This window comes from Buteo buteo, chromosome 6 (genome assembly GCF_964188355.1).
Source record: "Buteo buteo chromosome 6, bButBut1.hap1.1, whole genome shotgun sequence".
NCBI lineage: Eukaryota > Metazoa > Chordata > Aves > Accipitriformes > Accipitridae > Buteo > Buteo buteo.
The window spans coordinates 7,222,569-7,245,248 of NC_134176.1; the positions used below are offsets into that span (position 1 = coordinate 7,222,569).

The 22,680-nt window shown below is 40.0% G+C and overlaps 1 protein-coding gene across 1 annotated transcript in view; it reads right to left on the bottom strand.

Annotated features, from left to right (window-relative positions):
• C6H14orf39 (chromosome 6 C14orf39 homolog) overlaps positions 1–14,230 on the bottom strand; it is a 30,770-nt gene extending 16,540 nt beyond the window's left edge. Inside the window, exons 1-5 of the mRNA XM_075031041.1 lie at positions 14,182–14,230; positions 13,794–13,850; positions 10,601–10,727; positions 5,112–5,201; positions 413–600 (exon numbers count right to left, since the gene is read on the bottom strand). Coding sequence (XP_074887142.1) covers positions 413–600; positions 5,112–5,201; positions 10,601–10,727; positions 13,794–13,850; positions 14,182–14,230 — 511 coding nt within the window. The remainder of the gene's footprint in view (positions 1–412; positions 601–5,111; positions 5,202–10,600; positions 10,728–13,793; positions 13,851–14,181) is intronic.
• Positions 14,231–22,680: the final 8,450 nt, after the last annotated feature.

Sequence of the window (22,680 nt, forward strand, 5' to 3'; positions counted from 1 at the left end):
AATTAATAGATCAGAAGCACTTATCTTTACTTAGTATACATAACAGAAATAGCAGTATAACAGAGAGTAATGCCATTAAAAACAGCACTAAAAATATATGAAAAACAAATTTAAAATTTTGAGAGGCTAGTTCTAAAGTAATTTTAGGCCTTTTCTACCCCAAGAAGCCCAATGACAAACAGAGTTTACATTCATGTGTTGGAGGAAGGATTAATAGTATGCATACTCTAAATTCTTGTTCAAAGTTCCAGCTTGCTACAGATTCTTTTCCTAAAAATGGTGTAACAAAAAGACCTGTTTATTAGCTTAAATGAAAGTGTGGAAAATTAATTAGAAGATTTCTATACAGCACTTTTAATGTGCACTGCACTACCACTAAGCTCTACGGTAAAAGCATCAATAGTAGTAGTACCCATAATATCCACGCAAGCGTCTTCTTTCAATTTATATTTTTCAGACTGTTTCAAAACTCTGTTTCGGATTTCTTCAAGTTCTTTCTTTTTTTTGTAATACTCCTGTGCAAGACCAGTTGCTGCATATTTTTCACGGTGTTGCTTCAAAATCTCTTTATACTGGGTTATGTAATCCTGATACATTTTCCTATAAAAATACACGTAATTTAATTTTTTTCACATGAAGCCATTGTTTATAAGGAAAAAAACCCTATTAATTTATGGAATCAGCTCAATTAGTCTTGCTGCTGTCCTGGAAAAAAGTTCAATTATATTTAATATGCCACTAATTGGCTCTATTTTTTATCTTCCAGCTATTCTTCAGGAAGACTATGCTGTATGTAACAACAAATACACTCAAGATGCAAAAAATGGTCATACCTCATTGTTCTGAAAGTAATGTAGACCATACCATATTCAAAGGCAGCCTGGCAGATGACAAATGTTTTTTCCCTATGTAATTATCAAGAAACTCACTGCAGGCCAAATTCTCTGTTTGTGTATATTGGCACAACTCCACCGGTTTCGGTAGAGCTGTATCAAACTTACAGTAAAAGAGAACTGGCCTAGCATCCCATATTTAGAGCAGCCTGATGCATCACTGAACTAAGAGCTGCCTCCAAGGAGATGCTGAGTAATCTGTGTCTGACTTGGTGAAGCCTTAAACACACACATTAGTCACACTAAAACAATAAGACTATTCATGCTTAAGGTTAAGCAAACACTTAAATGTTTAACTGGCAAAGAGCCAGAATGCTCAGCTTCTTATAGGACTGCCCTCTGAATTAATGTTACACTAACATAATTTCACTGACATCATGTGAGTACATAACTACAAATTATTATAGTAGGTAGCATCAATTAATGTTCATGACATTTTAAAAACTTTAAATCAGCCTTTGAAAAAATTGTACTATAAAAACAAATAAATACCATAAGAAGTAATAGGATGTAACTCATCACATAAACCTGAAAATTGATCAATATATATTTGGAAAGAAGAGAAAGAAAAGTGCGGTTGCACAGAACAGCCATCTGCTTGTGTTAAATCAATGACAGTGACTACATTGGAAAAGACTTTTTTCCCCAGGTTTTCTCACTCAGGCAAAGAATTTAACAGATAGTTTGCTAATGACAGATCAAACAGTCAAGTATCTTATTGGGATGAGTCTTTTATTACACCTATAATGCTGCTAGGCATAACTTTTATTACAGGTAATTTCCAGTACAAAAGTAGTATCTTTTGGGAAAGCTGAATAATTAACAATGCCATCAAGGAACTGGTTCTGGTTCTTAATGTCACAGGTAATCTAAGTATAGACCTGCAGGAAGTCTGTATTTCCTACACAGACAAGAGTTAACTATTGATAGTTTTTAAAATTATGAATAATAACAACCAGTGCCCAGTAACTATTTTTCTCTCTGCATTTGAAAGCAAAAGCTTAATAACTGCTTCAAATGAAATTAAAATATGTCATTTTTTTTGAATGTTGATATTCTATGCCTCTTATTCCTGAAAAAAGATACATTTAGGCGTATGCAAAATACAGAAGAGTTGGATGGTGAGCATTATGCAGATGGCACATATTTATAAAGAGATATCACAGCTACAGACATCCAGCATGTACCACAAACCTAGAACAGTCATTTAACTGAGAAAGAAATACTACACAAAGTTGCTTGATATTAGAATATGCCAATATAAAACCACAGAAGGTGAAGGAAATGTCATCCTCTAGGAAAAGGTTATATGAACAACAGAGAGGCAAATTTTAAAATATTAAGGTATTAGTACACCTGTAGATTAGCCAGAAATTCCTTTATGAAACAAATGGTGCATAACAGCAACTAAAACCAGAGACCCAGTTGTTTACCTGCACCATGAATAAAGCCTACATTAAGGAACAGCTCTCACTACTTGTGAAGCGTACAGTATTCCATTTTATCTCAAACTGCCATTAATTGTTTAAATGCAGCATGACTGAAAGGCAGACACTCCTGGCTACCCGCTGGCTAGCCCAGGCAATGGAAGAGAGAAAAATTTGTGTCCAAATTCAATAGTAGAAGCTTCTGCTCCTACAAAAGGAAAACAAAAGTCACAGGAAAAAAAAAAAATAAGATCTTAATTTTCAAATAAAACTACAGTCCAGGCACTAGTTTCTGTTAAATTGACTGAAGTTCAATACACCTGTTTAGGGGAAAGAAGTTGTAGATCAACACTGTGAAACCAAGGAACTGATACTTTCCAAACTTCATGTAGAAAGTTACATTAATCTATATGTTTTTCTTCGCGGGTGGTCTCGGGAATCTAAGTTTCTTGATTTACTTAATATTTGTGTATACTGTACAAAATTTCCCAATTATGAAAGATGGAAAATACTCAGTTCTATTTCATTTAATAGATGCTACAAACAATAACTGAGCAACAAAGAAATTTGCTGATATACAATTAAGAATGCATTAAAAATAAATTTAAAAAATATAAATAAGTACAGTAATGTGTTGTAGTAGGTACATTTCAAGCTTCTGAAAATAATCCTCAAACTTCATATTCTTTTCCCAAAATGTATTTTCCACAGATCAATATTTATGACCTATTAGAGTACAGTACAGTACAGTATAGTAGTCTTGAGCAATTGCCACTGTTTTTAATATTTTTCGTAATTCACATCCTCCAGTTCATGTTGTTAAACATAGGCTATTTAGAATTCAGCGCTGTTCACATTAAAGTCATTAGAAAAAGATTTAATCTAATGACAATGGGTAAAGGACAGCATCCACAAAACCCCTGAACATTATGTGGATAGCTATTTATTCTTCTTTCCTTCTTCATATCGCTTATTTTCAGGATGAACTTCCAGTTCGTATAAGCGTTCTTCTATGTTCTTGAAACCAATAATAACAAAAAAATGTGGCATGTTTTTCAAACCTCCATAGTAAGTGCCTAGTTAAACGGAAACTGATCTGCCCATCTTTTTAAAACATCTTGCCATCTAAACCAGTATGTCCTCAGTGCCCCCAAATGCCAGGCTAAAAAGCACATTCAGCACATAAAATTCTAAATGTACTTGGTTTTCTTCCTAATTTAAATACTTAGAATTTGCAGAAAGCACATCTTGCTGATTTTAATATATCATCATATGCTTCAGTACAGAGGGACTATATCTGAGAAACCACTTTTGTAAAATACATTAATTAAATTTATTTTATGATTTATAGTCATGATGTCTTATAATTAAGCTCAGGAAAACAGATCAAACACTTTCATGTTGGAATTGAAACTAGTTATCTGAAGAAGCAATTTAAAAGTAATGCTTCTTTGGCTTGTCAGCTCAAATTAGTGAAAGCCAAAATGGCTTAATCATATACTCATAGAAAGCCAATTTAGCCTTATTTTTCACCAAATATAGAGCTCTGAACAGGAAGAAGAAAGATAAGCTACTGAGTCAATTAAAGGCTATCAGGCATGCTATTTCTGTTGTCTTGGACAACTGGCAAAAAGAACACTTGCAAAAGAATCAAAGCCAACATTTTAAATTACCTAAAGTTACACCTCTGAATTGGTATTTAGATATCTAGATGGGTCTGCCATGATTTTTTCACCATAGGGCCAACCAACCTCTTCCCCTTCACAAGCAGATCCGTAAAGGTGAGCAACCTCTCTAAAATGAAGATCGGTTTTACCTGGGTGTTAAATAGAACTTCATGGGATTAACTTGGCACACCACTTTTTGAACATTTCAGTGAAAACCTTCAGGGACTGTTCTTTATTCCATTGAATGTAGGCAGCTACATTGCACAACTAATAATTTCTTTAACATGCAAAATCTAATTAATGAAGAGGAAACAACTGAAATGCCACTTACTGAACAGAATTGAATTTGCAACTAATACTGACTAGAACCTTACCCACAACTGGTCTTAAAATGGTTTTAGACCAGGCTTTCCTGAGCCACTCACTCTATTTTTCGGGATCTAATATTGAATTTGCATGCTTTGTAGTTATCTTGAAGAATATACAGCAGTATAAAGAAACTTGATTTGTATATTGTAATAATCATTGGAATTCATATGCAAAAATAAAGAAAAGCATAAAATTATCTGAATGCTTCTAACTGTTATCTTACTTAGTACATATATGAATTTAAAAATTTAGGTTCAGTTAAATGATGCTTCCGAAAAAAACATAAAACCTGTGTATTTTCAAAAAGGTCTTCCCAAATCTGAATATCTGAAACTACTGAAATCACAGTATACATGAAGACATGTCATAATAATGGCAAAAAAATCATTCATAGATAAAACTTATGTATGCTTTTGTAAATATGCTCTGATATTTCATATTTCTACCAAAGCTGAAACATTCATTGCCTTTATTTCTTGGGCTTTTCTTGAAATTGTAGGGAACTGAACAACGTTCTGAAAAAAAGGGAAGCAATTGAATCTGAAGAAGCCATATTTTATCCTATTTCATTGGTAACTACAAAATAACATATGACCTCATAATAATGTAAACAAAAATTCTTTTAATTACTCAATCACTTACATTATCCTGAAAAGTTTACAACAACTTTTTGACACAGACTATCTTTGTTGATCAGTTTAGACAGGTTAGTAAGTACTACTGCTAGAAACCTCCTCTCACATGATCATAGATACCTCTCTTTTTCTGTATCTTCTTTTAAAACTTCAAGTTCATTTTTCAAATATTCTTCATGCTTGCTAAGTATTACATAGGTGGGCTTCCAGCTGTGGAGAAAGTAAAAAAATAGAAAGCATATAAGTGGTCTTTCCTGATAAAAAGCCATTCAGAAATGAAGATATCAAGTTACTTTAGCTAGCTTACTGGAACAAATAATTTACTTAATGTTTTGAAAGTCAAACATAAACAGGTTTAGTACAGAAAGCTTTTACATGTGTACATTATTTTCTTAAGATTTTAAAGCTGCAAATTCAAGAATATATATATGAGATTAACAAAGATTATAAAGCACTTTTTAAGGAATAAATAAAGTGATCTTCACAAATTTTTGGAGACTACTGCTAAGCAATTAGGCATCTAAATCCACATATTAGGTACTCAGAACAGCGCCATCAGTAAATCATTTAGATATGTACGATCTTCTCATTGAAGGTGCACACAGCTTCGTTCTCATCAGTATCATCAGCACCTATCTCATACCTAAATGCAAGCAGCAGCCACAAACTCAGGATTTCCTCCATTTGTTAAGCAAGTCCTGCTCAGAAAACAGTCAGAAAGAGATGCTGTCTTTCAGTACAATAGCCCAGACACTGGGAGCACTGACCTGGCAGTTTGGAGTCACAGTCCACATACCATCTCTTACTGACTAGATTTGAACTCAGATTTTGCCCCTACAGGAAAACACACCAGCTAACAGTTAATAATAAATCAATGGTAGACAAGAACTGAGCTTTGGTTGCTGTCAAGTAAGATTCTGTTCTACCTCTAAGTCATCATCCACATATATTTTCATATTTCATGCAGTTGGTATCTGGCTATATAGTATGTCTACATTGTTAAATGCAGCCATTCCAGAAACCTGTCTCCAGACAAGAGGTGCTGAATGGCTTATACACAGCTCATAACTGGATTCCTCTAGAGCAAACTGATGGGTCCGCATTCTGTAATGCTTAGCCAGGATCTCCTCTCATGGGGCTTCCCTATGGCCCTGAAACACAACTAATCAATTTTTTGTTCTTCTTCTCATTTCAGGAGCCTCCTATAATAGAAGAGCTATGATGCAGCCTGCCAAAGTGATTTTCTCACTGTAGTATGCTGTAGATTGTACTGAAAGCACAGCAACTTCAGGGAATACATAAAGGACTTAGGACTAGTAAACTAATAGTACTTTCTCAACATCCAGGTACTAGAGAAGCCTTTTCCTTGAATGTGAGAACTCTAGAAAAACAGATAGATAAACTTTCTGATTCAAGTGAAATTCAGATGTGATCTTTAGGAAAGGCATACAATGGGTATTTATTTCTTTAAAAAGAAAGCATCCTGCCTGAAAAAAGGTGGTGTAAGGAGCATAAGCCATCCACGCCTAGATGTCTCCTACCCTCCCAGCTGAGGTGACAGCTATCAGAAAAGACATTTTCCGAGAAAGCTGTAACTGAACAAATGGCCAGGATGTTGCTCAGTTAAAGATAAGAAACAAATTCAGAAACCTCTGGTGCATGGAGCCTCCAAACAGTGAGTAATGCCTTAATAAGACTTAACAGACACCAAAGTGTTGTAAGGTGAGGGAAAGAGCAGAAAAATTACTTCAGTCTACTGAGCGTATGTGCTACTGACACACTGCTCATTCTGAGAGAATAACCTCTGTAATGACAGGTTGTCAACAGGCAAATTCTGAGATGCTGGGAGCCGAGAATCCAATGACTGCCGAATCATCTGAACAGACTGGGCTACAGTAGGACAGAGATACTACTTCCAATGAAAAAAAAATCACATGCTCCCTCCAGAGGAACCTTCTACAGAAAAAATTAGCACTCTCCCTAGTCAGGGCTTAAAGTGACCTATAAATTCAGCTTTTGTCCAGAATACAAGCTACCCAAAGGCAATATAAACACCTTCAATGTTTGTCTGAGTGGAACTATCTGTCTTAGGGGATGTACGCAGAAAATCCAATTGTAGGAACATGTACATAGATACTATCAAAGCTAAACACTGAAGAAATAGAAGGAGGAAAAATCCGTAAGGACTGAAGAGACTAAGTGAATCTGGAACAGCAGAGATACAGTTACATTTAAAGAGTTACACCAACAAGGAGGAGGGGAGACTTAGCAATACAGAACAAGGTTGCAATTGAACAAAGCAAATAGTTCATTACTGGACAGGTGGGAGCAACTGAGGACATATGGTTCACTTTGCACAGCATATTCATGAGTAGGGTAAGCAAAGGGCATTTTTGGATGTGAGTATGCCCTATGGTTCAAAACTAGAGTGTAGCATGCAATCACACAAAGTATGAATGTGCATTTGGACAATCACTCCAAAGGTGGAATAAAAGAGAGGCTTCAGTAACAGCTAACTTAATGCAATTTCCATCAAGGAAATAAAGAACAAAGACCTGACAATTAATTTGCTGAAATGAAGTCCAATAACCTTGAACAAAAGATAACGTACTCCAGGGGGTGAGACAACACAACGTATAATCAATATTTATAACAGCAGTAAAGTTTGTCAACAAAAAAGCTGAATGAGAAATTGCAGCATCCATTCAGGAAATTCAGCACTATTGGTACAAATTGTTTGACACCACTGAGGACTGAAAATGTAATTACAAAATATTACTTCACCATATCTACTGCAAATTCAGCAGAAAGCTGAATTTTTAAAGGGTCAGATTTTTAAAAAAGTAGAAACCAACATACTTGGATACTTATATAAAAATGTACTGGCACACAAACACTGTGATCTTTTACTCAGAAAACTCCATACCTTTCTTTGGAGGAAAAAAACCCCAAGCAATGAAAAAGTCATAGAGCTTTTGTTAATCAAAGTACAAACCCTGTTGTGCATTATATTTTGTGTTCATATCTATTCTCTGGACATTCAAAAAACACATAATACAAGAACACTGTTTTGTAAACACAACAAGGTATACAGGACTCTAGTAGCTCATCTACTAGTTTGCTAAATGCATCACTGTTTCACAGAGGTTCTTGGTAGCTATCACATTTATTTGTCCTTCCTTTCATCAGCTAGTGTATAAAAAAAATCTTTATTCACACTAATCTGAAAGCAATAAAAATATCCTGTCATTTAGCTAGTGGGACAAGACAACAATTTATTTTCCAAATTAGCAACATTCTGAGTTCATCTGGCTTTTTTTATTTCCATGAATTCTCACCATCCTTGAACCCAAATTTAAAAAATAGAAGAGAAACAAAATTGGAATAGCTTCCATCAGCAGTATTTCATCATTTCTTATTCTTCTGGGATCAACATTTCTAGTTTGAATCATTCAAGAAACTAAATATTAGAAAAATGTCATCACTTGTCTAAAAATAGATATTCCATTTAGCTAATTTTGTGCCTTCAGTTCTTTGTTATGTAGACTAATATGGATTTCTTCAGAAAACACAGTAGTATCCCAACACATCTGTCTCATACATCATTTTTCTGTAGACTTGTTGAATATAAGAATCCCATATTTTGTTCAAAGTCTTCAAACATGCTTCGATATACTTACAATGTCTAGTAATCCAGACAAAAAGTTGTTTCTTTGAGAGCTCTGTTGAGCATTACTGGCAATTAATAGACTATGAGGGTGATTGTGACTCCAAAACAATATTTGGATTTACAAAATCAACATTAGAATCATGTCCAGTATACATAGAGTATCAACTAGAATAAATTTTAGAAGTTTAAGATGATTCTACCACGTAAGTGCTCTAATTGTCTGATCTTATAGCTAAGGCTTGTTTATCGCTGTTTTCAGTATGTCGTTAAATGACACTTTCAATAATTTAAGACACAGAGTCTCTACTCTTCTGCAAGCATTGTCCTTCTATGAATACATGTATTCATTAATGAGTCACTTCTCATTTTCAGTCTCTTTACACTAATGCCATTAATTATTTTTTCTAGGACCTGAGCCAAAACCCATTGAATTCAATGATTAAAATTTAGATCAGATCCTTAGTTCTACCCTTAAGTTTTTATTTCTTTATTTGCATCTCTTAACAGTTTGTGATTTGCAAACAGATTTGCAACTTCAAAAGATATCTAAGGAAATAGTGAATAGTTTCAGAAACTTACAGAAGTGTTCATTTTATACTGCATCGGAGGCAAGAATTTAATGTAAAGGAAAAGTGGAGTTTTCTTGTCAAGGTCAAATATTTTCCTAACTCTTTTTATGATAAAGCTACAAATCAGTATGGTGAGGCAGTTGATTCAAACAGCCAGCCACTACACCCACTTCATTCACTAATGATTCCATTCTTTCTTCCATTTTCAGATAGTTCAAAATAAACCTGGAAAGGACCCTGATGCTATCTTTACTTCTCTTTTTATTCTTAAAAACACCCACATTTTCTATTGACATCCTAAAAAACAATTTCAAATATATGTTACAGACATTTTTATTCAAGTACTTATCTTTAGGTATAGAATTGCAAGGAAAAAACCTGTATAGAATTTGCTAACAAATCACTTCAACTGGCAAGGAACTAGACAGATTGTGGAGAGATGAACGCTGCAATGAAAAGACAGGATTATATCATCCGGGCCAAACTCTCTGTATTGTCAAATACAGATTTGCCTTTTCAGCTACCCTTGCAAACACCTGAGATTTTCATTTTTAAAAATTAGACATTCCATGAAAAAACTCCTTGTAGCCAAATTCTTGCTTGAGAAACTTTTAATTACTAAGACTCAAAAGTGATCTGCATTCAAAACTTCCACTAATAATCTGATAGAAAAATTTCTGTGAAGAAAACTGTGAACTGCAGCCCATTGCATTCATCAAAACAGAGTGCCTAGAACAATTTTGCAGTCTGCAGTAAAAATTATACCAAAATCTGCTAGTAGAACTACCATGTAGAGGCAGTTATGAGACACCTTAGGAGAGAATACATATAGAACAAAAAGTAATGCAAAACACATTATGAACAAAGAGTAGGCAGATGCTTCAATTTCAGGAAGCCAAATTCAGAATTAAACAAAGAAGAACATAACAGAGACTTATTATCACTGATAGTTACTAACTTTTTTTAGTTAAAAAAAGTTAAATTTTTTTGAACAGTGTTCTTAATACTTTTCAAATTTGACAGAACTCACATGCATCCAAATAAAGAAAAATTCTGTTTCTACTACCTTACTGCTTGAGTATTTAGCATGCTGCAAACAGTACCTGTGATCTCTGAAAACCATTGATTCTAATAAAAAACTAAAACAAACTTAAATGTAGTCTTTTTTTCTATAAATTACTTTTTCAAGGGGTGGATAACACTGCAACTTTTGTACCTGATGATTTGCAGCTTGAAAAAACCAGAAGAGTGCTAAAGTTTTCTTTAACATCACTCCTGTCTGAACACACACTTACATATTTTTACACTACTTCATCACTGAGTTTCTTAATGCCATCTGTAACTAAAAGTTCAGGCTATATTATACTTACGCATTACAGCTCTTCTTACTACTCTCATTTTGCTTGTGCAAATCATCTATTGCATCATTGCTGTTATTTATATTTTCCTGCAACCTGGCAATTTCATTCTTTTTTTCTGTGATTTTTACAGTATACACTGAAATTAAAAATAAAAAAGTAAGCATATGTATTTTCAACATTTTCATGAAATAAAAAGTCAACATTCAGAATGATTCAAGTTTTCTTCCAAAATACTTAATCTCGATAGTGCCAGATGAGTGGACAGCCTGCAGCTAAGCAAAGCAACAACAAAGTGAGTGAAAAACTCAAGAAGTTTCAGCTGTGTGGTGAGTACCTTGATTATCATCTAATATTGTGAGACTGACTTCGGAAGAAAAAAATTATTTGTACCATTTGTGCATCCCAGTCTATATAATACTGAAGTAGCTATTAGTGGTAGAAAGCAAAGCACTTAATAGTTAGAGCTGACCCTTCTTTTTTGCAGTCCACAGTGTCTGCAGATAATGGAAGTAGTATGCAGGGAAACCAGAGTGTAAGCCACTTTGCCCTCAATAATGCTTGTAACTGGGGAGCCTGATTGAAGTACAAAAGTTGCTTGAGATAAATGTCTCTTTCAAACATTTGTTTTCTTTTACAGAAGTCCAGAAAGACAAATGTTTTGAATGGGAAAGTTGACTACAACAAGGGAAAAATAAAAACATCACTAAAGGCATATAATCAAATTATTACTAGAAACAGAAATTAAAATAAAAAGGGAATTTACTCAAGGTGGGAATGTGTAATGTATGATAATACAAGACGCAGCAGTTAATTAATGAAAAAATGCATTATAATGACAAATACTGAAGCTCTATGATATTTGCAGAGATTCTTAAGACAGATTCTTAGTTCTGCCTTTTCTAACAGCAGACAGCTGATAACATTTTCTGAATGAGTGGTTAGCAGAGAATCCATACTGTTGGTCATGATCACTGTCCTCTTTCACAAATAAAAGCTGTGAGAGCTATCATGCATGCTCATGCTGCAATGCAATGAGCACAACTAGGTGCACTTTTTTTTTTCTGTGCTGTTTATTTCTTATTTTTTCATACAAGGTTTCAGACTTATTAGTGTCAAATCACACCTCGCCATCACTGCTGCCCTGATGTGCTATATGCCAAAGTTGATGGCCGTAAACAGAAGTGAATCACAGACATCCTGTCCTTCTCATCTACTTAACCAGGAAGGGCATCTTAGTTGTGCCACAGGTTTCTTGAGTTGTTTGAATTACCACTCTAGAACTTCAGGTCATCCTGAAGTTTGGGTCTGGTTTTGCAGCACTTGCTATATATTCACTTTCAATGCCAGCTGCATCTATACCAGAAAAAAAACACTTCTCAGAGAGAAACATCAGTCAGTGAAAGCAAAAGATTCTCAATGTATTTTAATATCTTGAGTTATCCTGAATATCTTCAGTATCTTAATATTTTCAATAGCTTAAGTCAGTAACTTGCCGTTACTTAGCATGAAGCATAAATATTGGACAACTGATGTATGCTTCATTTCTGTTAAAAAACAGGTGTATTTGGAAGTATCCTGCAGATGACAGTTTGAGATTTACCAAGATATAACATAACTGTCTTAACAAAATATCTGTTACATAAGCAAAGCTATACACTTAACATTTCATTCAGTATTTTCTGTAGATGAGCACTTCTGTGACAAGTGTGAGTTGTTCTACTCACCCTTTGCTTTCGCAAGCACTTTGTGGATGAGATCCATCTCACCCAACTTTACAATGCAGGCACCTAATTCAGAACTAGACACCCATGGCTACAGCTACACTCAGTGGAGACAAGTGGACAATTTTTAAAGCTTACTTTATCTAACCTACTTTAAACTCTTTCTTCAGGATAAGACAAATCACACCCTAAAAGTGCCTATTTCCCTCCACTAGTTATAAAGGGACTTTAGCCAAAAAAGCCTGATGAATCTCACACTAAAAGTCCAAGGCTGAATGCTACAGCTGTTCCTATGCCAAGTAATACTCACACAGAGACGAAATTAAAGCAGTGGAACTATTTCTGGGTAAGTTTCTGAAAGATTTAACCCAAACTTTTACAAGTCTGTGTGTTGGTTGTGAGTTCACACATAGTTAGATATCTCTGAACTGAACATGCAAATACCTATGCCATGTTACTACACAGCCTTTGGTTTTTCCCTAAAAGCATGCTCGTTTACCATAAGCTTGCATAAATGTTAAGAAAAACCCCAATTCTAAGGTTCAGTTATGTGACTGAAGAGTTAAAACGGAATTCTAGGTGCCCCAGATTTAGTTACAGATGTTTAATGATTAAGATGGTTCAATTTAATAATCTTCTTAATGAGTAAGTACTTGCTTGGACATATCAGTCAAGATTATTAGATATGTTGCCATCAAGAGGAACAGCAATTAGATCAGAATTCTCTCTTGTTCTTTTTCCTGAAGGTTATGAGCTTCAGTATCTACCTGTGAAGTACCAGTGATGAGCACAGATGTCCTCAGTTTGTCTAAAGAATAGTTCACCACAATTCTCGTGAGATAGTGATTCCACGTAGTAGCATGGTAAAAAAAAAATTCAGTCCAGACCTAAGTCCATAATATTATGCTATCTGTAAGTCCTGGGGGGAAAGAATTTGATGTGGAGCAAGACTTTCTCATTGGGTTTACTGTTTTGAATTTCAAATAAGATTACCAGCTGCTTGATTGCAAAGAGAAGAACAAGGCTTGAGTAGGTAGTAGCAACTGAGAGAACTTTCATTATTTTAAGAAAACAGAAAGAGAGAAGCAGTGAGGCAGAGGCCCAAATCTGGAAAGAACAAAAAACATGAAGAAAGAAAGGGAGGCAAGTGGCAGATGTATTGAGCAAGCACAGCTGAATCAAAGAACTGCCAGTTACTGTGAGGAGCTACAGAGTAAGAGCAGGAAATGGCGCAGCATGAAACTGGCTGTCCATGAGACAGCTGAACAGCATTAGCTAAAAGTCGCAAGCAAAAGCAAAGTCTGCTAGGGAGAATGAGCAAGTATTGATGGCAAAAGATGAGGTAGGGCGAGAGTAGGACACGGGACAGCTTTCATTATTAGGCTTGCTTCCGCCCCTGAAACACAGAACATGTACCAGGACTAATGAAACAAAAGCAGTGTGTTCAATGTCTAATAAAATGATAATTTATCACTACTCACAATTTATCTGTTGAATCACATGTTCCTTAGCATAAGAAGCTTGTTCTAGCTGGAAAACTAAGAAGAAAATAAACACTTTTTCATACACACACACACACGTATATATGAGTTGAGCTGTGAAACAAATGTATGTTGTACAGCATTAATTGCACAAACACTGATTAACAAAGATTTTAACAAAATACCTAAATAACAATTTTACTATTAAATAGCTGTTAGTACCCCTCTCCATAACATCACAGCTAACAAAACTTTATGTAGGCAAACATCAAAACCTTAATATTATAAATTTATTTTAAGTTAATATAACTGCTTAAAGCAGAAAACATCACTATATGTAGTGCATTAGTAATTATTAATTAAAAAAATATAGGATATAATGACCTACCAAACTCGAGCAGAAGTTTGTCTAAGTTGCTCAAAAGCCTGTCACTCATTGTGTAAACTACAAAAGAAAAATGCAATTCAAGAATTTACACAGTCAAAAGCTTTACTGATACAATAAACAAGTCAAAATTGCAAGACAATACCATACATTTTAAGGTAAAGGGGAGAAAAACAAAGTTTTAACTGCATTTTAACTAGTATCTAAACCACTTTATGGAACCAAATTTCTCACTGATAGTGGTAAGTCTAAACCACAGTTAGGAAAAAAGCAGGTATACCATTTTAGGTAAACCTTTGTTCCTGGAGCAGTTCTATCTTTGAGAGGCTTAATGTTCTTAGAAGGCATGAAGAATGCAGGAAAAGGTGCTTGTGTACAATATGTATAGTCTTTACTCCGACTGGTTTAGTAAGCCTATCGACTGCAATGCTGTAATGGAAAAGCTACTTATCCATTCTGTACACTCCTCCTGTACTAATTGCAAAGTACATTTTAATCAGAAGTTATATGCATAAGCGTGATTAAAGGCACAACTCATATACAATGGAAAGCAGATTATTACAAATTAATTCTTCTGTTTGTATAGTGCTGCTGTGTGCAGAAATTCAGGTATGGGTTTTTAAACAGTTTGGGAGTCATGTAGTCTTCTAAAAAGGAGGCGATCACCATTTTATCAGAACGTACTGAATACAGCTAGTTAGCTCAGATATACTTAACATTAAGTAAAGTTATTTGATACTTAATTGTCCCATGGCTTCCCCATATCCTTAGTACTGTGTAAGAAGTAAAGCCACAACAAATTGGTGATGAGGATGAGATCCTAATCCAGGATAAAGTGGAATAGAAAACAACTGCAGAATTTAACTAAAGTGGCATTAAGGCTACATAGTGTAGCACTGAGACATTGAAATGGGAGGGCGGTGGAGCATTTAAAATGCTGGATGTTTGACAGAAATGAATTTGCCTAATAGTTAAGTGAGGATCAGAACACCTAATCCAAGTGACTGGATTAGTATAGGCTGTGATAAAAACTCTGAGAAAGAGATAACAGTTTTACCAAATGTATTAAAAGCTTGTAACCCTAGTTCCTACTGCCTGGAAACATTTAAGATAGCAAACAAAACATTTTCTGAAAATACTAAGAAAAATCTAAGAAATGCTACCTCAAACCACAGGACAATGCAGAATATTTTTGCTTTTACACCATGTGAAAGAAAATCCTAAGTAATTCCTTTGGATGCAAAAATTAGTTTGGATCACATATTAAAAATCTCTTCTCTAGAAACAGTTTAACGATGTTTGTTACTTGACAGTTCCCATAAAAACTGCAAGACATTGGGGCATACACAGAAGGTACACAGATGGATGCAAAATAAAAAGCACAAACATTACTTTAAACAGCAAAGAATTTCTATTAATTCTATTCTATTCAAATCACAACACAAAGTTCACCAATAGAGCAGACTGTACAGCTGTATTATTAAGATACATACTATTCTATTGTCTAGTCACTAAGACAGTTACGATTGATTTTATCTTTTGAATACTTTTGTAGAAGAGAGAAACAGAACTGAAGTGTTTAATTTTTTTTCCCATAATTTTGCAATACAATTTATGTAAAAGGTAGAGTTGCAGAAAACGGCAGTGCTTCTGAAAGCATGCATATGTAAAATATCTGCTATTCTGGATATTGTTAAAATGAAGTAACATAACTGCAAATGGCAAATGCTATTCTGTGTTGTGAATCAAAAGGCTACGTGTCACTAGTAGAAAGGGCTGAGAGATTCAATTACACTGGTAATCTACAGGATGTTTGTAGATTTTAAAAACAGTAGTTAATACCAGCCTGAAACAAAAGACATCTAGATTTTGGACAATGGATAACTTCCAGGATATGACAGTAGTAAAGCCTGATTCTTCGTCCTACTGGAGAAAAGTAGCATCAAACCATTAGCCAACTCTGGATGACAAATTCAGAGGATGTTCTCATATGGGGCTGTTATTTTGGTTAAAGAGAAATATGTAATACACAGCAATGGGTAAACCACGTTCAAACTCCAAATATTATTTCTAATGGTGCTATTCAGAATGCTTCCAGAAGAAAAATATTACTATGCATCTTGCATTTTTGTACCTCATTAATGTAATTATATGGAATTCAATTGTGGCAATAGAGTTTCATATATTACAAGATTGCATTGAGTGCAGAAACTTCAAACAAACTGCCTGATGGAGTCTCTAGCCATTATCATAACACTAACATTAACGCCACTTCTCAGCAGAGTTACAGCAGTAGTTTCATATCCCATCTGACAACGGCCATTCCTCAGTTCTTCATTAAAAGGTGAAAAATACCCGTAATCTATGAGGCAAATTTCTTCCTTAAAATCAAATGCTCAATTCTACCCATTGTCAGCTGTGAAACAGTACCAATTTCTGTTGGCTTTATATAAATTATTTTCATTCCAGCAGGGCTCTTTTGAGAGCAAGCCGTATTTCTCCTGTGCTATTCAATACTGTATAAGACTCTCTTAAGTGGTTATTTGAGTCTTCTTGAAATTTAGTAGAGTTCACATGTCTAGACTAAGTTTTTATCTCTGTTAAAAAAAAATAAAAATGTGCCTCTCATCGTGCTGTTTATGTTCCTCTCCCCTCTTCTGCAACACCGTTTTAGGGACCCTGTGAAGAGACTAGAACCCTGCATTCAAGGTGAGGACAAGCAATCTTTTTCAAAACCCGCTGCTGTTTTCAGTGTTTCCGACATCATCATAGCCCTTTCCTGACTGGTGATAATTCCAGTTATTACATCTGAGTTAACGTAATTGTAAGGCTTTTCACTTATTAAGTCCCTGTTTCTAACACTTCTGTTTAAAGCTCCTTGCCACCATGCATTATGTACCGTGCTTTTATTGCTAGCTACAGACGTGTCTGTCAAGTCCTCAGAAAGTCAAACATCTACTGGATTGCCCCATTTTACTTAGTCGGGCGCATACCAAACAAAAGGATATTGCGGCAGATTATTATTCCCCAAATTCCTGGAATTTAAAAATTAAACCGATTTTTGTCAAAATGGGGGGGGGGGGGGGTAAACTCATCCTGTGGGGTACCACAGGGGCTGCGCCTAAGCGCCACAAAATGGCGGCGCAAGAAGAGGGGAGCGAGACCCTCGCGGCGGAGAGGGGCGATGGGGTCGGGGCGGCCGCGTAGCCCCTCTGCATTTTGGGGGGCCATCAGCACTGGGAAAGCGACCAGGACATGGTGACCCTGCACCGCCAGAAGGAGAAGGGCGAGGAGAGCCATAACAGCCGTCCAGTGCCTCACCCAGGGCCGTCAGGCGGAGGGGGCCAGAGCACGGCCACCGCCCCGCTCCCTCAGCTTCGTCCCCGCCGTCCTGGAGGGGAACAGGGGCGGCCCAGAGCCGCCGCCAGCCTACCCCGGGAGGAGCTCTGCACCCCGGGAGGAGCTCCGCACCCCGGCGAAGGGCCCGCTCCAGCCGCTGCGGGGGCCGGGTACCGCCTCGTCGCTTTCCCTCACCGCCGGCCGCGACCCGCGCCTCCCGCCGCAGTGAGGCGGGAAAATGGCCGGGCAGCCCCCCGCGCCCCTTGGCGGGCCGAGGGGAGAGGCGGCGGGGAGCCGGCAGGAGGGTGCGGAACGGGGCAGGAGGGGCTGGAGCAACGGCCTCCTGCGTGGCGGAACGGGCAGCTCAGCCCCGTCAAATGGTGCGGAGAGGGCGGCAGGTGTCACCTCCCCGCCGCCGCCTCGCCGCCCTCCTTTGCCGGCTGTGGGGAGGGGGGGGGGGGGGGGCGAGGGTGGCAGCTGCCGGCAGTCGGGTTTTCCGCTGGGAAACCTGGAGCAGCTTCACCTGCCGGGAGAAGGGGCTGAGGCCATTTTGCAAGGAGGTCAACAAGCAGAGCCCGGCGGGGCCCGCCGCCCATCGCCAGGAGCCGCAGCCCTCCGCTCCCCCGGGGGCACATTAGCGGGGTGCGTGTCCCCTCAAAACCCACCCGTTTGCCTTAACAGTGAGAGTTATAAGGGAAAGATCAACATTTCCGAGGGCTTCGGGGCGGAGGGCCGAGCCAGCGGCGCCGGCCGTGGGTAAAAAGCGATGAGGATGCTCCATCTACCGGGGAGAGGGCGCAGGCGGGCGGGAGCCGGGCGGCCGCCGGGGAGAGGAGGGAGGCAGGGCCGCCGAAATGGGGCATCTCCGGGGAACGCGCCGGCGGCTTCAACACAGACCCACACCCCGGCATGTAACACACACACAAAAAAAAATAGAGGCTGCAGCGTGTGACTTGCTTTATCCACCCTCCGGGTCCCACGCGTGTTGCTGACCCAGCCGGGGGTGGGGGGCAGGTGTAGCGACTGTATAAAGCCTTCCTCCCGCCATACCTCACGCCTAAAGGTGCAGCCCAGCCCTCTGACAGTTTATAAACTCATTAAAGTGTCACATTTCACGTCCTGGAACAGTGCTTTACATTGAAGACGGTGGGGAGCGTCACCAGCCCCGGCAGCTCTGGTGCGCATGGCAGCCTCAGCACAAGTTGCGCTAACAAAATCATGTGCGTTTATTTATTTATTGATGTGCAGCATTACCAGGCAAAAATGCATAGGCCGGGCACGGAAGAAACTAGAACATGATACTTCCCTCCAAACTGCGGTAGCAACGGGGTTGTTTTTTCCTCCCTGTTGAGATTACTGAGGCAGAGGATGGATTTAAATATATCAATAAGCAAAGGAAAATAAATGAGACCGGGGGGCACGGGGTGGAAAGGGAAAAAAAAAGACATCGGCATGTCTGATGAAAGAAGAAAGGACAGGGAAAACAGAAACAGGACGGAAGAGACAAACGGAAAACTTTCTGCCACCCGTAGCACAGGTGTTGGTCAGATACGATGCTGCTTTCAGAAGAGTCAATTGAACCAACAAGAAATGCAGCTTCAAAGAGAAATAGCTGACCTACCTGGCTTCAGGTCAGAGATGAAGGAAGGGGAAAAAAAGAGAGAGAGACAAGTGGAAAACGGCATGTTCTTTTGGAAACCACACGTCTGCGGCCTCTGCTCTGTGCACCCCGCTGGCGGCGAGGCCCCGTCCTCTCCCACAGCAGCTCCGTGGTGCTCCCACCGCCCACCTTATCTCCCTGCCTGTCCCCGAGGGCGAAAGCCGCCTCCCTGCCCAGCTCCTCAGGGACAGTTTAATTCCTAGATGCCCCTAAAGCGTCCGCAATTGCTGGTTGGCAACCCCTCTTCCCGAATCATTAAATAAAACCCAAGGAGAAATGGCTTCAGAGCTTTGTCCTGTCTTAAGCGACACTCTTAAAGACCCTACAAACTTCTAGAAGTAGGAATTTAATAGCAAAGTAGCAGATAACTTCAACGATGCTCATTAACACCTCCCGGTGTCCCGGTAATTTAAGCAGCGGTGTCAAGGGAGGCTGAGGTTCCCACAGATCCAGGGACCCGAGCTCACCCGGAAGGTTGTCAGTCATTTCAACAGGCTTTGCATAAAGCCAGCGGGGACTTCCCGGTTAATTCCCTGTAAGGACTGTCAAGAGCTGGTCCCCACTGGGGCTTTTCAGGCCCCGGGAGCTCCTTTAACCCATTTATTTATTACAAGGACTCCCCACCCGAGGTTATCGCTCCCACAAAAAGCGGTTTCTGAAGCTGCAGAAAGGAGGGCTTTGTGTCCCGCTGGTTCCGCCTTGTTTGTTTTGCCTTGCTTCCCAACAGCATTCCTCTAAAAAAAAAAAAAAAAAAAAAAAACCCCAAACAAAAAACAAAACCAACCCCAAAGTCATAAACAACTACTTTCATTACCGGCCGGCAAGCAGAAAGGATTCTCTGTTGGTATCATCTCTAATCAATGATGAAGGCGTTGCGTTCCTCCGCAAAGAGATACGGTCAATCCAGGGCTCAGAAAGGGCTCCCAAACCCGCTCCCCCTTCCCCGCTGGCAGCCCCCCGGGCCCGTCACTCCGTTAGCGGAGAGCCCCGCCGCTGCCTCTCGGTGGGCTCCGCTTTCCCCGCTCCCCTCTCCTCTGGTTTTGGCGGGCTCCCCTCAGCCCCCCGCTCGCCGCCTCCCCCAGCTGATGGAGAGGGGAAAGAAACCCGGGACCTTCTCCCCCCCAAGAGAGGACAGAGTGCCTTGTGCCCCCAGTGCCCCCAGCAACACCTATGATCGAGTTTGGGAGGGTCTCTAGGGTCTCACCCCCGCCAAATCCCCCCCCCAGAAAGCAGGGGAGCGTCGTTGCCTTTTGCTCCTTGAGCCTCCCCCGGCTGTCCTCCCGCAGACGGACAGTGGCCGGTGCCTAAACTCGCACGGGGGTGTAACGACCGGAGGGAAACGGGGTCCCTGCAGTGTTTTGGAGACACGGAGGGGGGGGAGCGATCACCTCTGGAGAGCGACAGGGAGAGGGTAAACGTGTCTTAAACAAGTGCCTTTCTTTCTCAACCTGAATAACTAGCTCAGAAAGGCGGAGAGGCTGAAGCACTGGCCCTGAAAACTCGGCAAGGTTTAGGGACCTGTTATCCTTCGCCAAAAAAAAAAAAAAAAGATGCAAATTCGAGGGGACGATCCCCATCCTCATGCGGCTGCTCTGGGATAAAAGCACCCTGAATGCCGGAGCCCAGGCAGATGCCCACCTTCAGCGGTGGCCCCAATCCTGTTTCCAAGCCCCGGTGTGGGGCCAGGGAGCTGGACCAGGAGCTGGACTGGCCTGGGCGTGATGCTGCTGACTCCCACAGGGCACCCAAAGCTGCGCAGGAGCTCCCTCCCAAGAAAAGAGCGACCCCGATTCCCGAGCAGCCTTCCTCCGAGGCGAGCAACCTCCGGTAAGGGCTGGAGTCCAGCTCAGCGCCAGTGCCCAGGCCAGCCGTGACACAGTATTTGTCCCGGACTCAGCCCCGTACATTCAGCCCCAGGAGCATTTAGACACTGCACTATCTCAGGGTATCTAATCCTGGTCCTTCACCCTCTCCCAAACACGCGAATTGTCCCCATTTCTGCTTTCTGCTAAATCATTGTTTTCGTGACAGCCCTCGTCCCCATCCTGGAAGAAGATGTAATAGTTGAAAGACTTTTTTTTTTTTTTTAAATTTCCATAGACACGAAATAGTTATCCATATGATTCCTGCTCTCAGTTCCCTGCCTCCCACGGGAAGGGAGCTGCAAATGCCTTCTTTTCCCAAAGGACCATTTCCCATGGGGAAAAAAAAAAGGAGGGGGGGGACTTACTGGGGAAAAAAAACACCTGAATGGTCAAAACCTTCTAAACTTAGTTGAACACTTTGGAGCTTTGTTTGATTGCTTTTGTTGGAATTTTCAGTGAAAACCCTGATGAAACTGGGGATTTTAAACAGAGTGAAGATTTTATGTGAACACGCGTCAGTCAAAAAGGAGATTTGGTGGTGTGTGTATTTACCTGCAGGCAAAAGCAGCAGCCAAACAGGTTGCGATGGATGGGGGACTTTAAAACCAGGCCCATAGCTACACCCTAAAAAAAATTAAAGATAAATCTAGGGCTATAGGTCCTTTCTGCCTGCAGCCCTGCCCTTGACCAGGGCCCTGTACAAGGAAGGAGGTCTTTCCTTACCAGTATAAAAATAAGGTTTTTTGAGTTTTCAGTGTTTCCTTATTCTAACATCAAATATACCAGCCATAGTCTGATACTTCGTATTACAGGTAATCTAAATAAGACGCCGAAGGACAAAGATTTAATGAATGCATGGTCTGAGAGTGGAAAGTGAGTGAACATCTCTGTCATCCGACAGCATTTTAGGGACCCTTGGGTGCTTTGGACGGTTATCAGTAATTTAAGTGAGGATCCAGCCTGCACACTCTCCCTAATATTAAGCAGATTACAGCTTTAAAGATAACTCTTTTTAGGAAGAAATGGGGCGATTGATAGCTGCTATTTCAACAATTATGGCACCCTTAAAAATAAAAAAGGCAAGCACGGAAACACATCGAAACACAGGTCGGTTCCCTACCAGGCATCCCCCACCACAACATCCTGAGCTTGAGGTCCTCCCTCCACCAAATTTCCCGAGTGGCTCGGTGGGAAAGGCTCCCGAAAACCCCGGTCCCCGGAGGGGCTGACATTTTCAGTAACCTTTTCTATAAGCCACAGCGGGCACTCTCCTCCGCCTGAGCATCCCTCCTCCTCCGGCGGCACGGGAGGAGCTGGGGGAGCCGGGGTGCAGCCGCGCCGCTCCCCGGTGCCCGCTCCAGCCCTGCCCGACCCAGAGCACTCCCCGGCACCAGGCCGGGTCTTGCCGGTACCGAGCCAAGGCCCAAAACTCCCGGCTGATTTCCCAGGTTCCCGCCCGAGGGACTGCCCGCACTCCGGCTCTCTCAGCCAGTGCTGCCGCCTCGGTTAGCATCACTTAATGAACATCTCCGCCAATCCTGCCGAGACCTTTAAAGTGGGGCTTCTCCTTCCCGGGGGTATTTTTTTAATGCAATACTTAAGGCCAATCAAAGGTTTAAAAAATATATTTCCACCTCT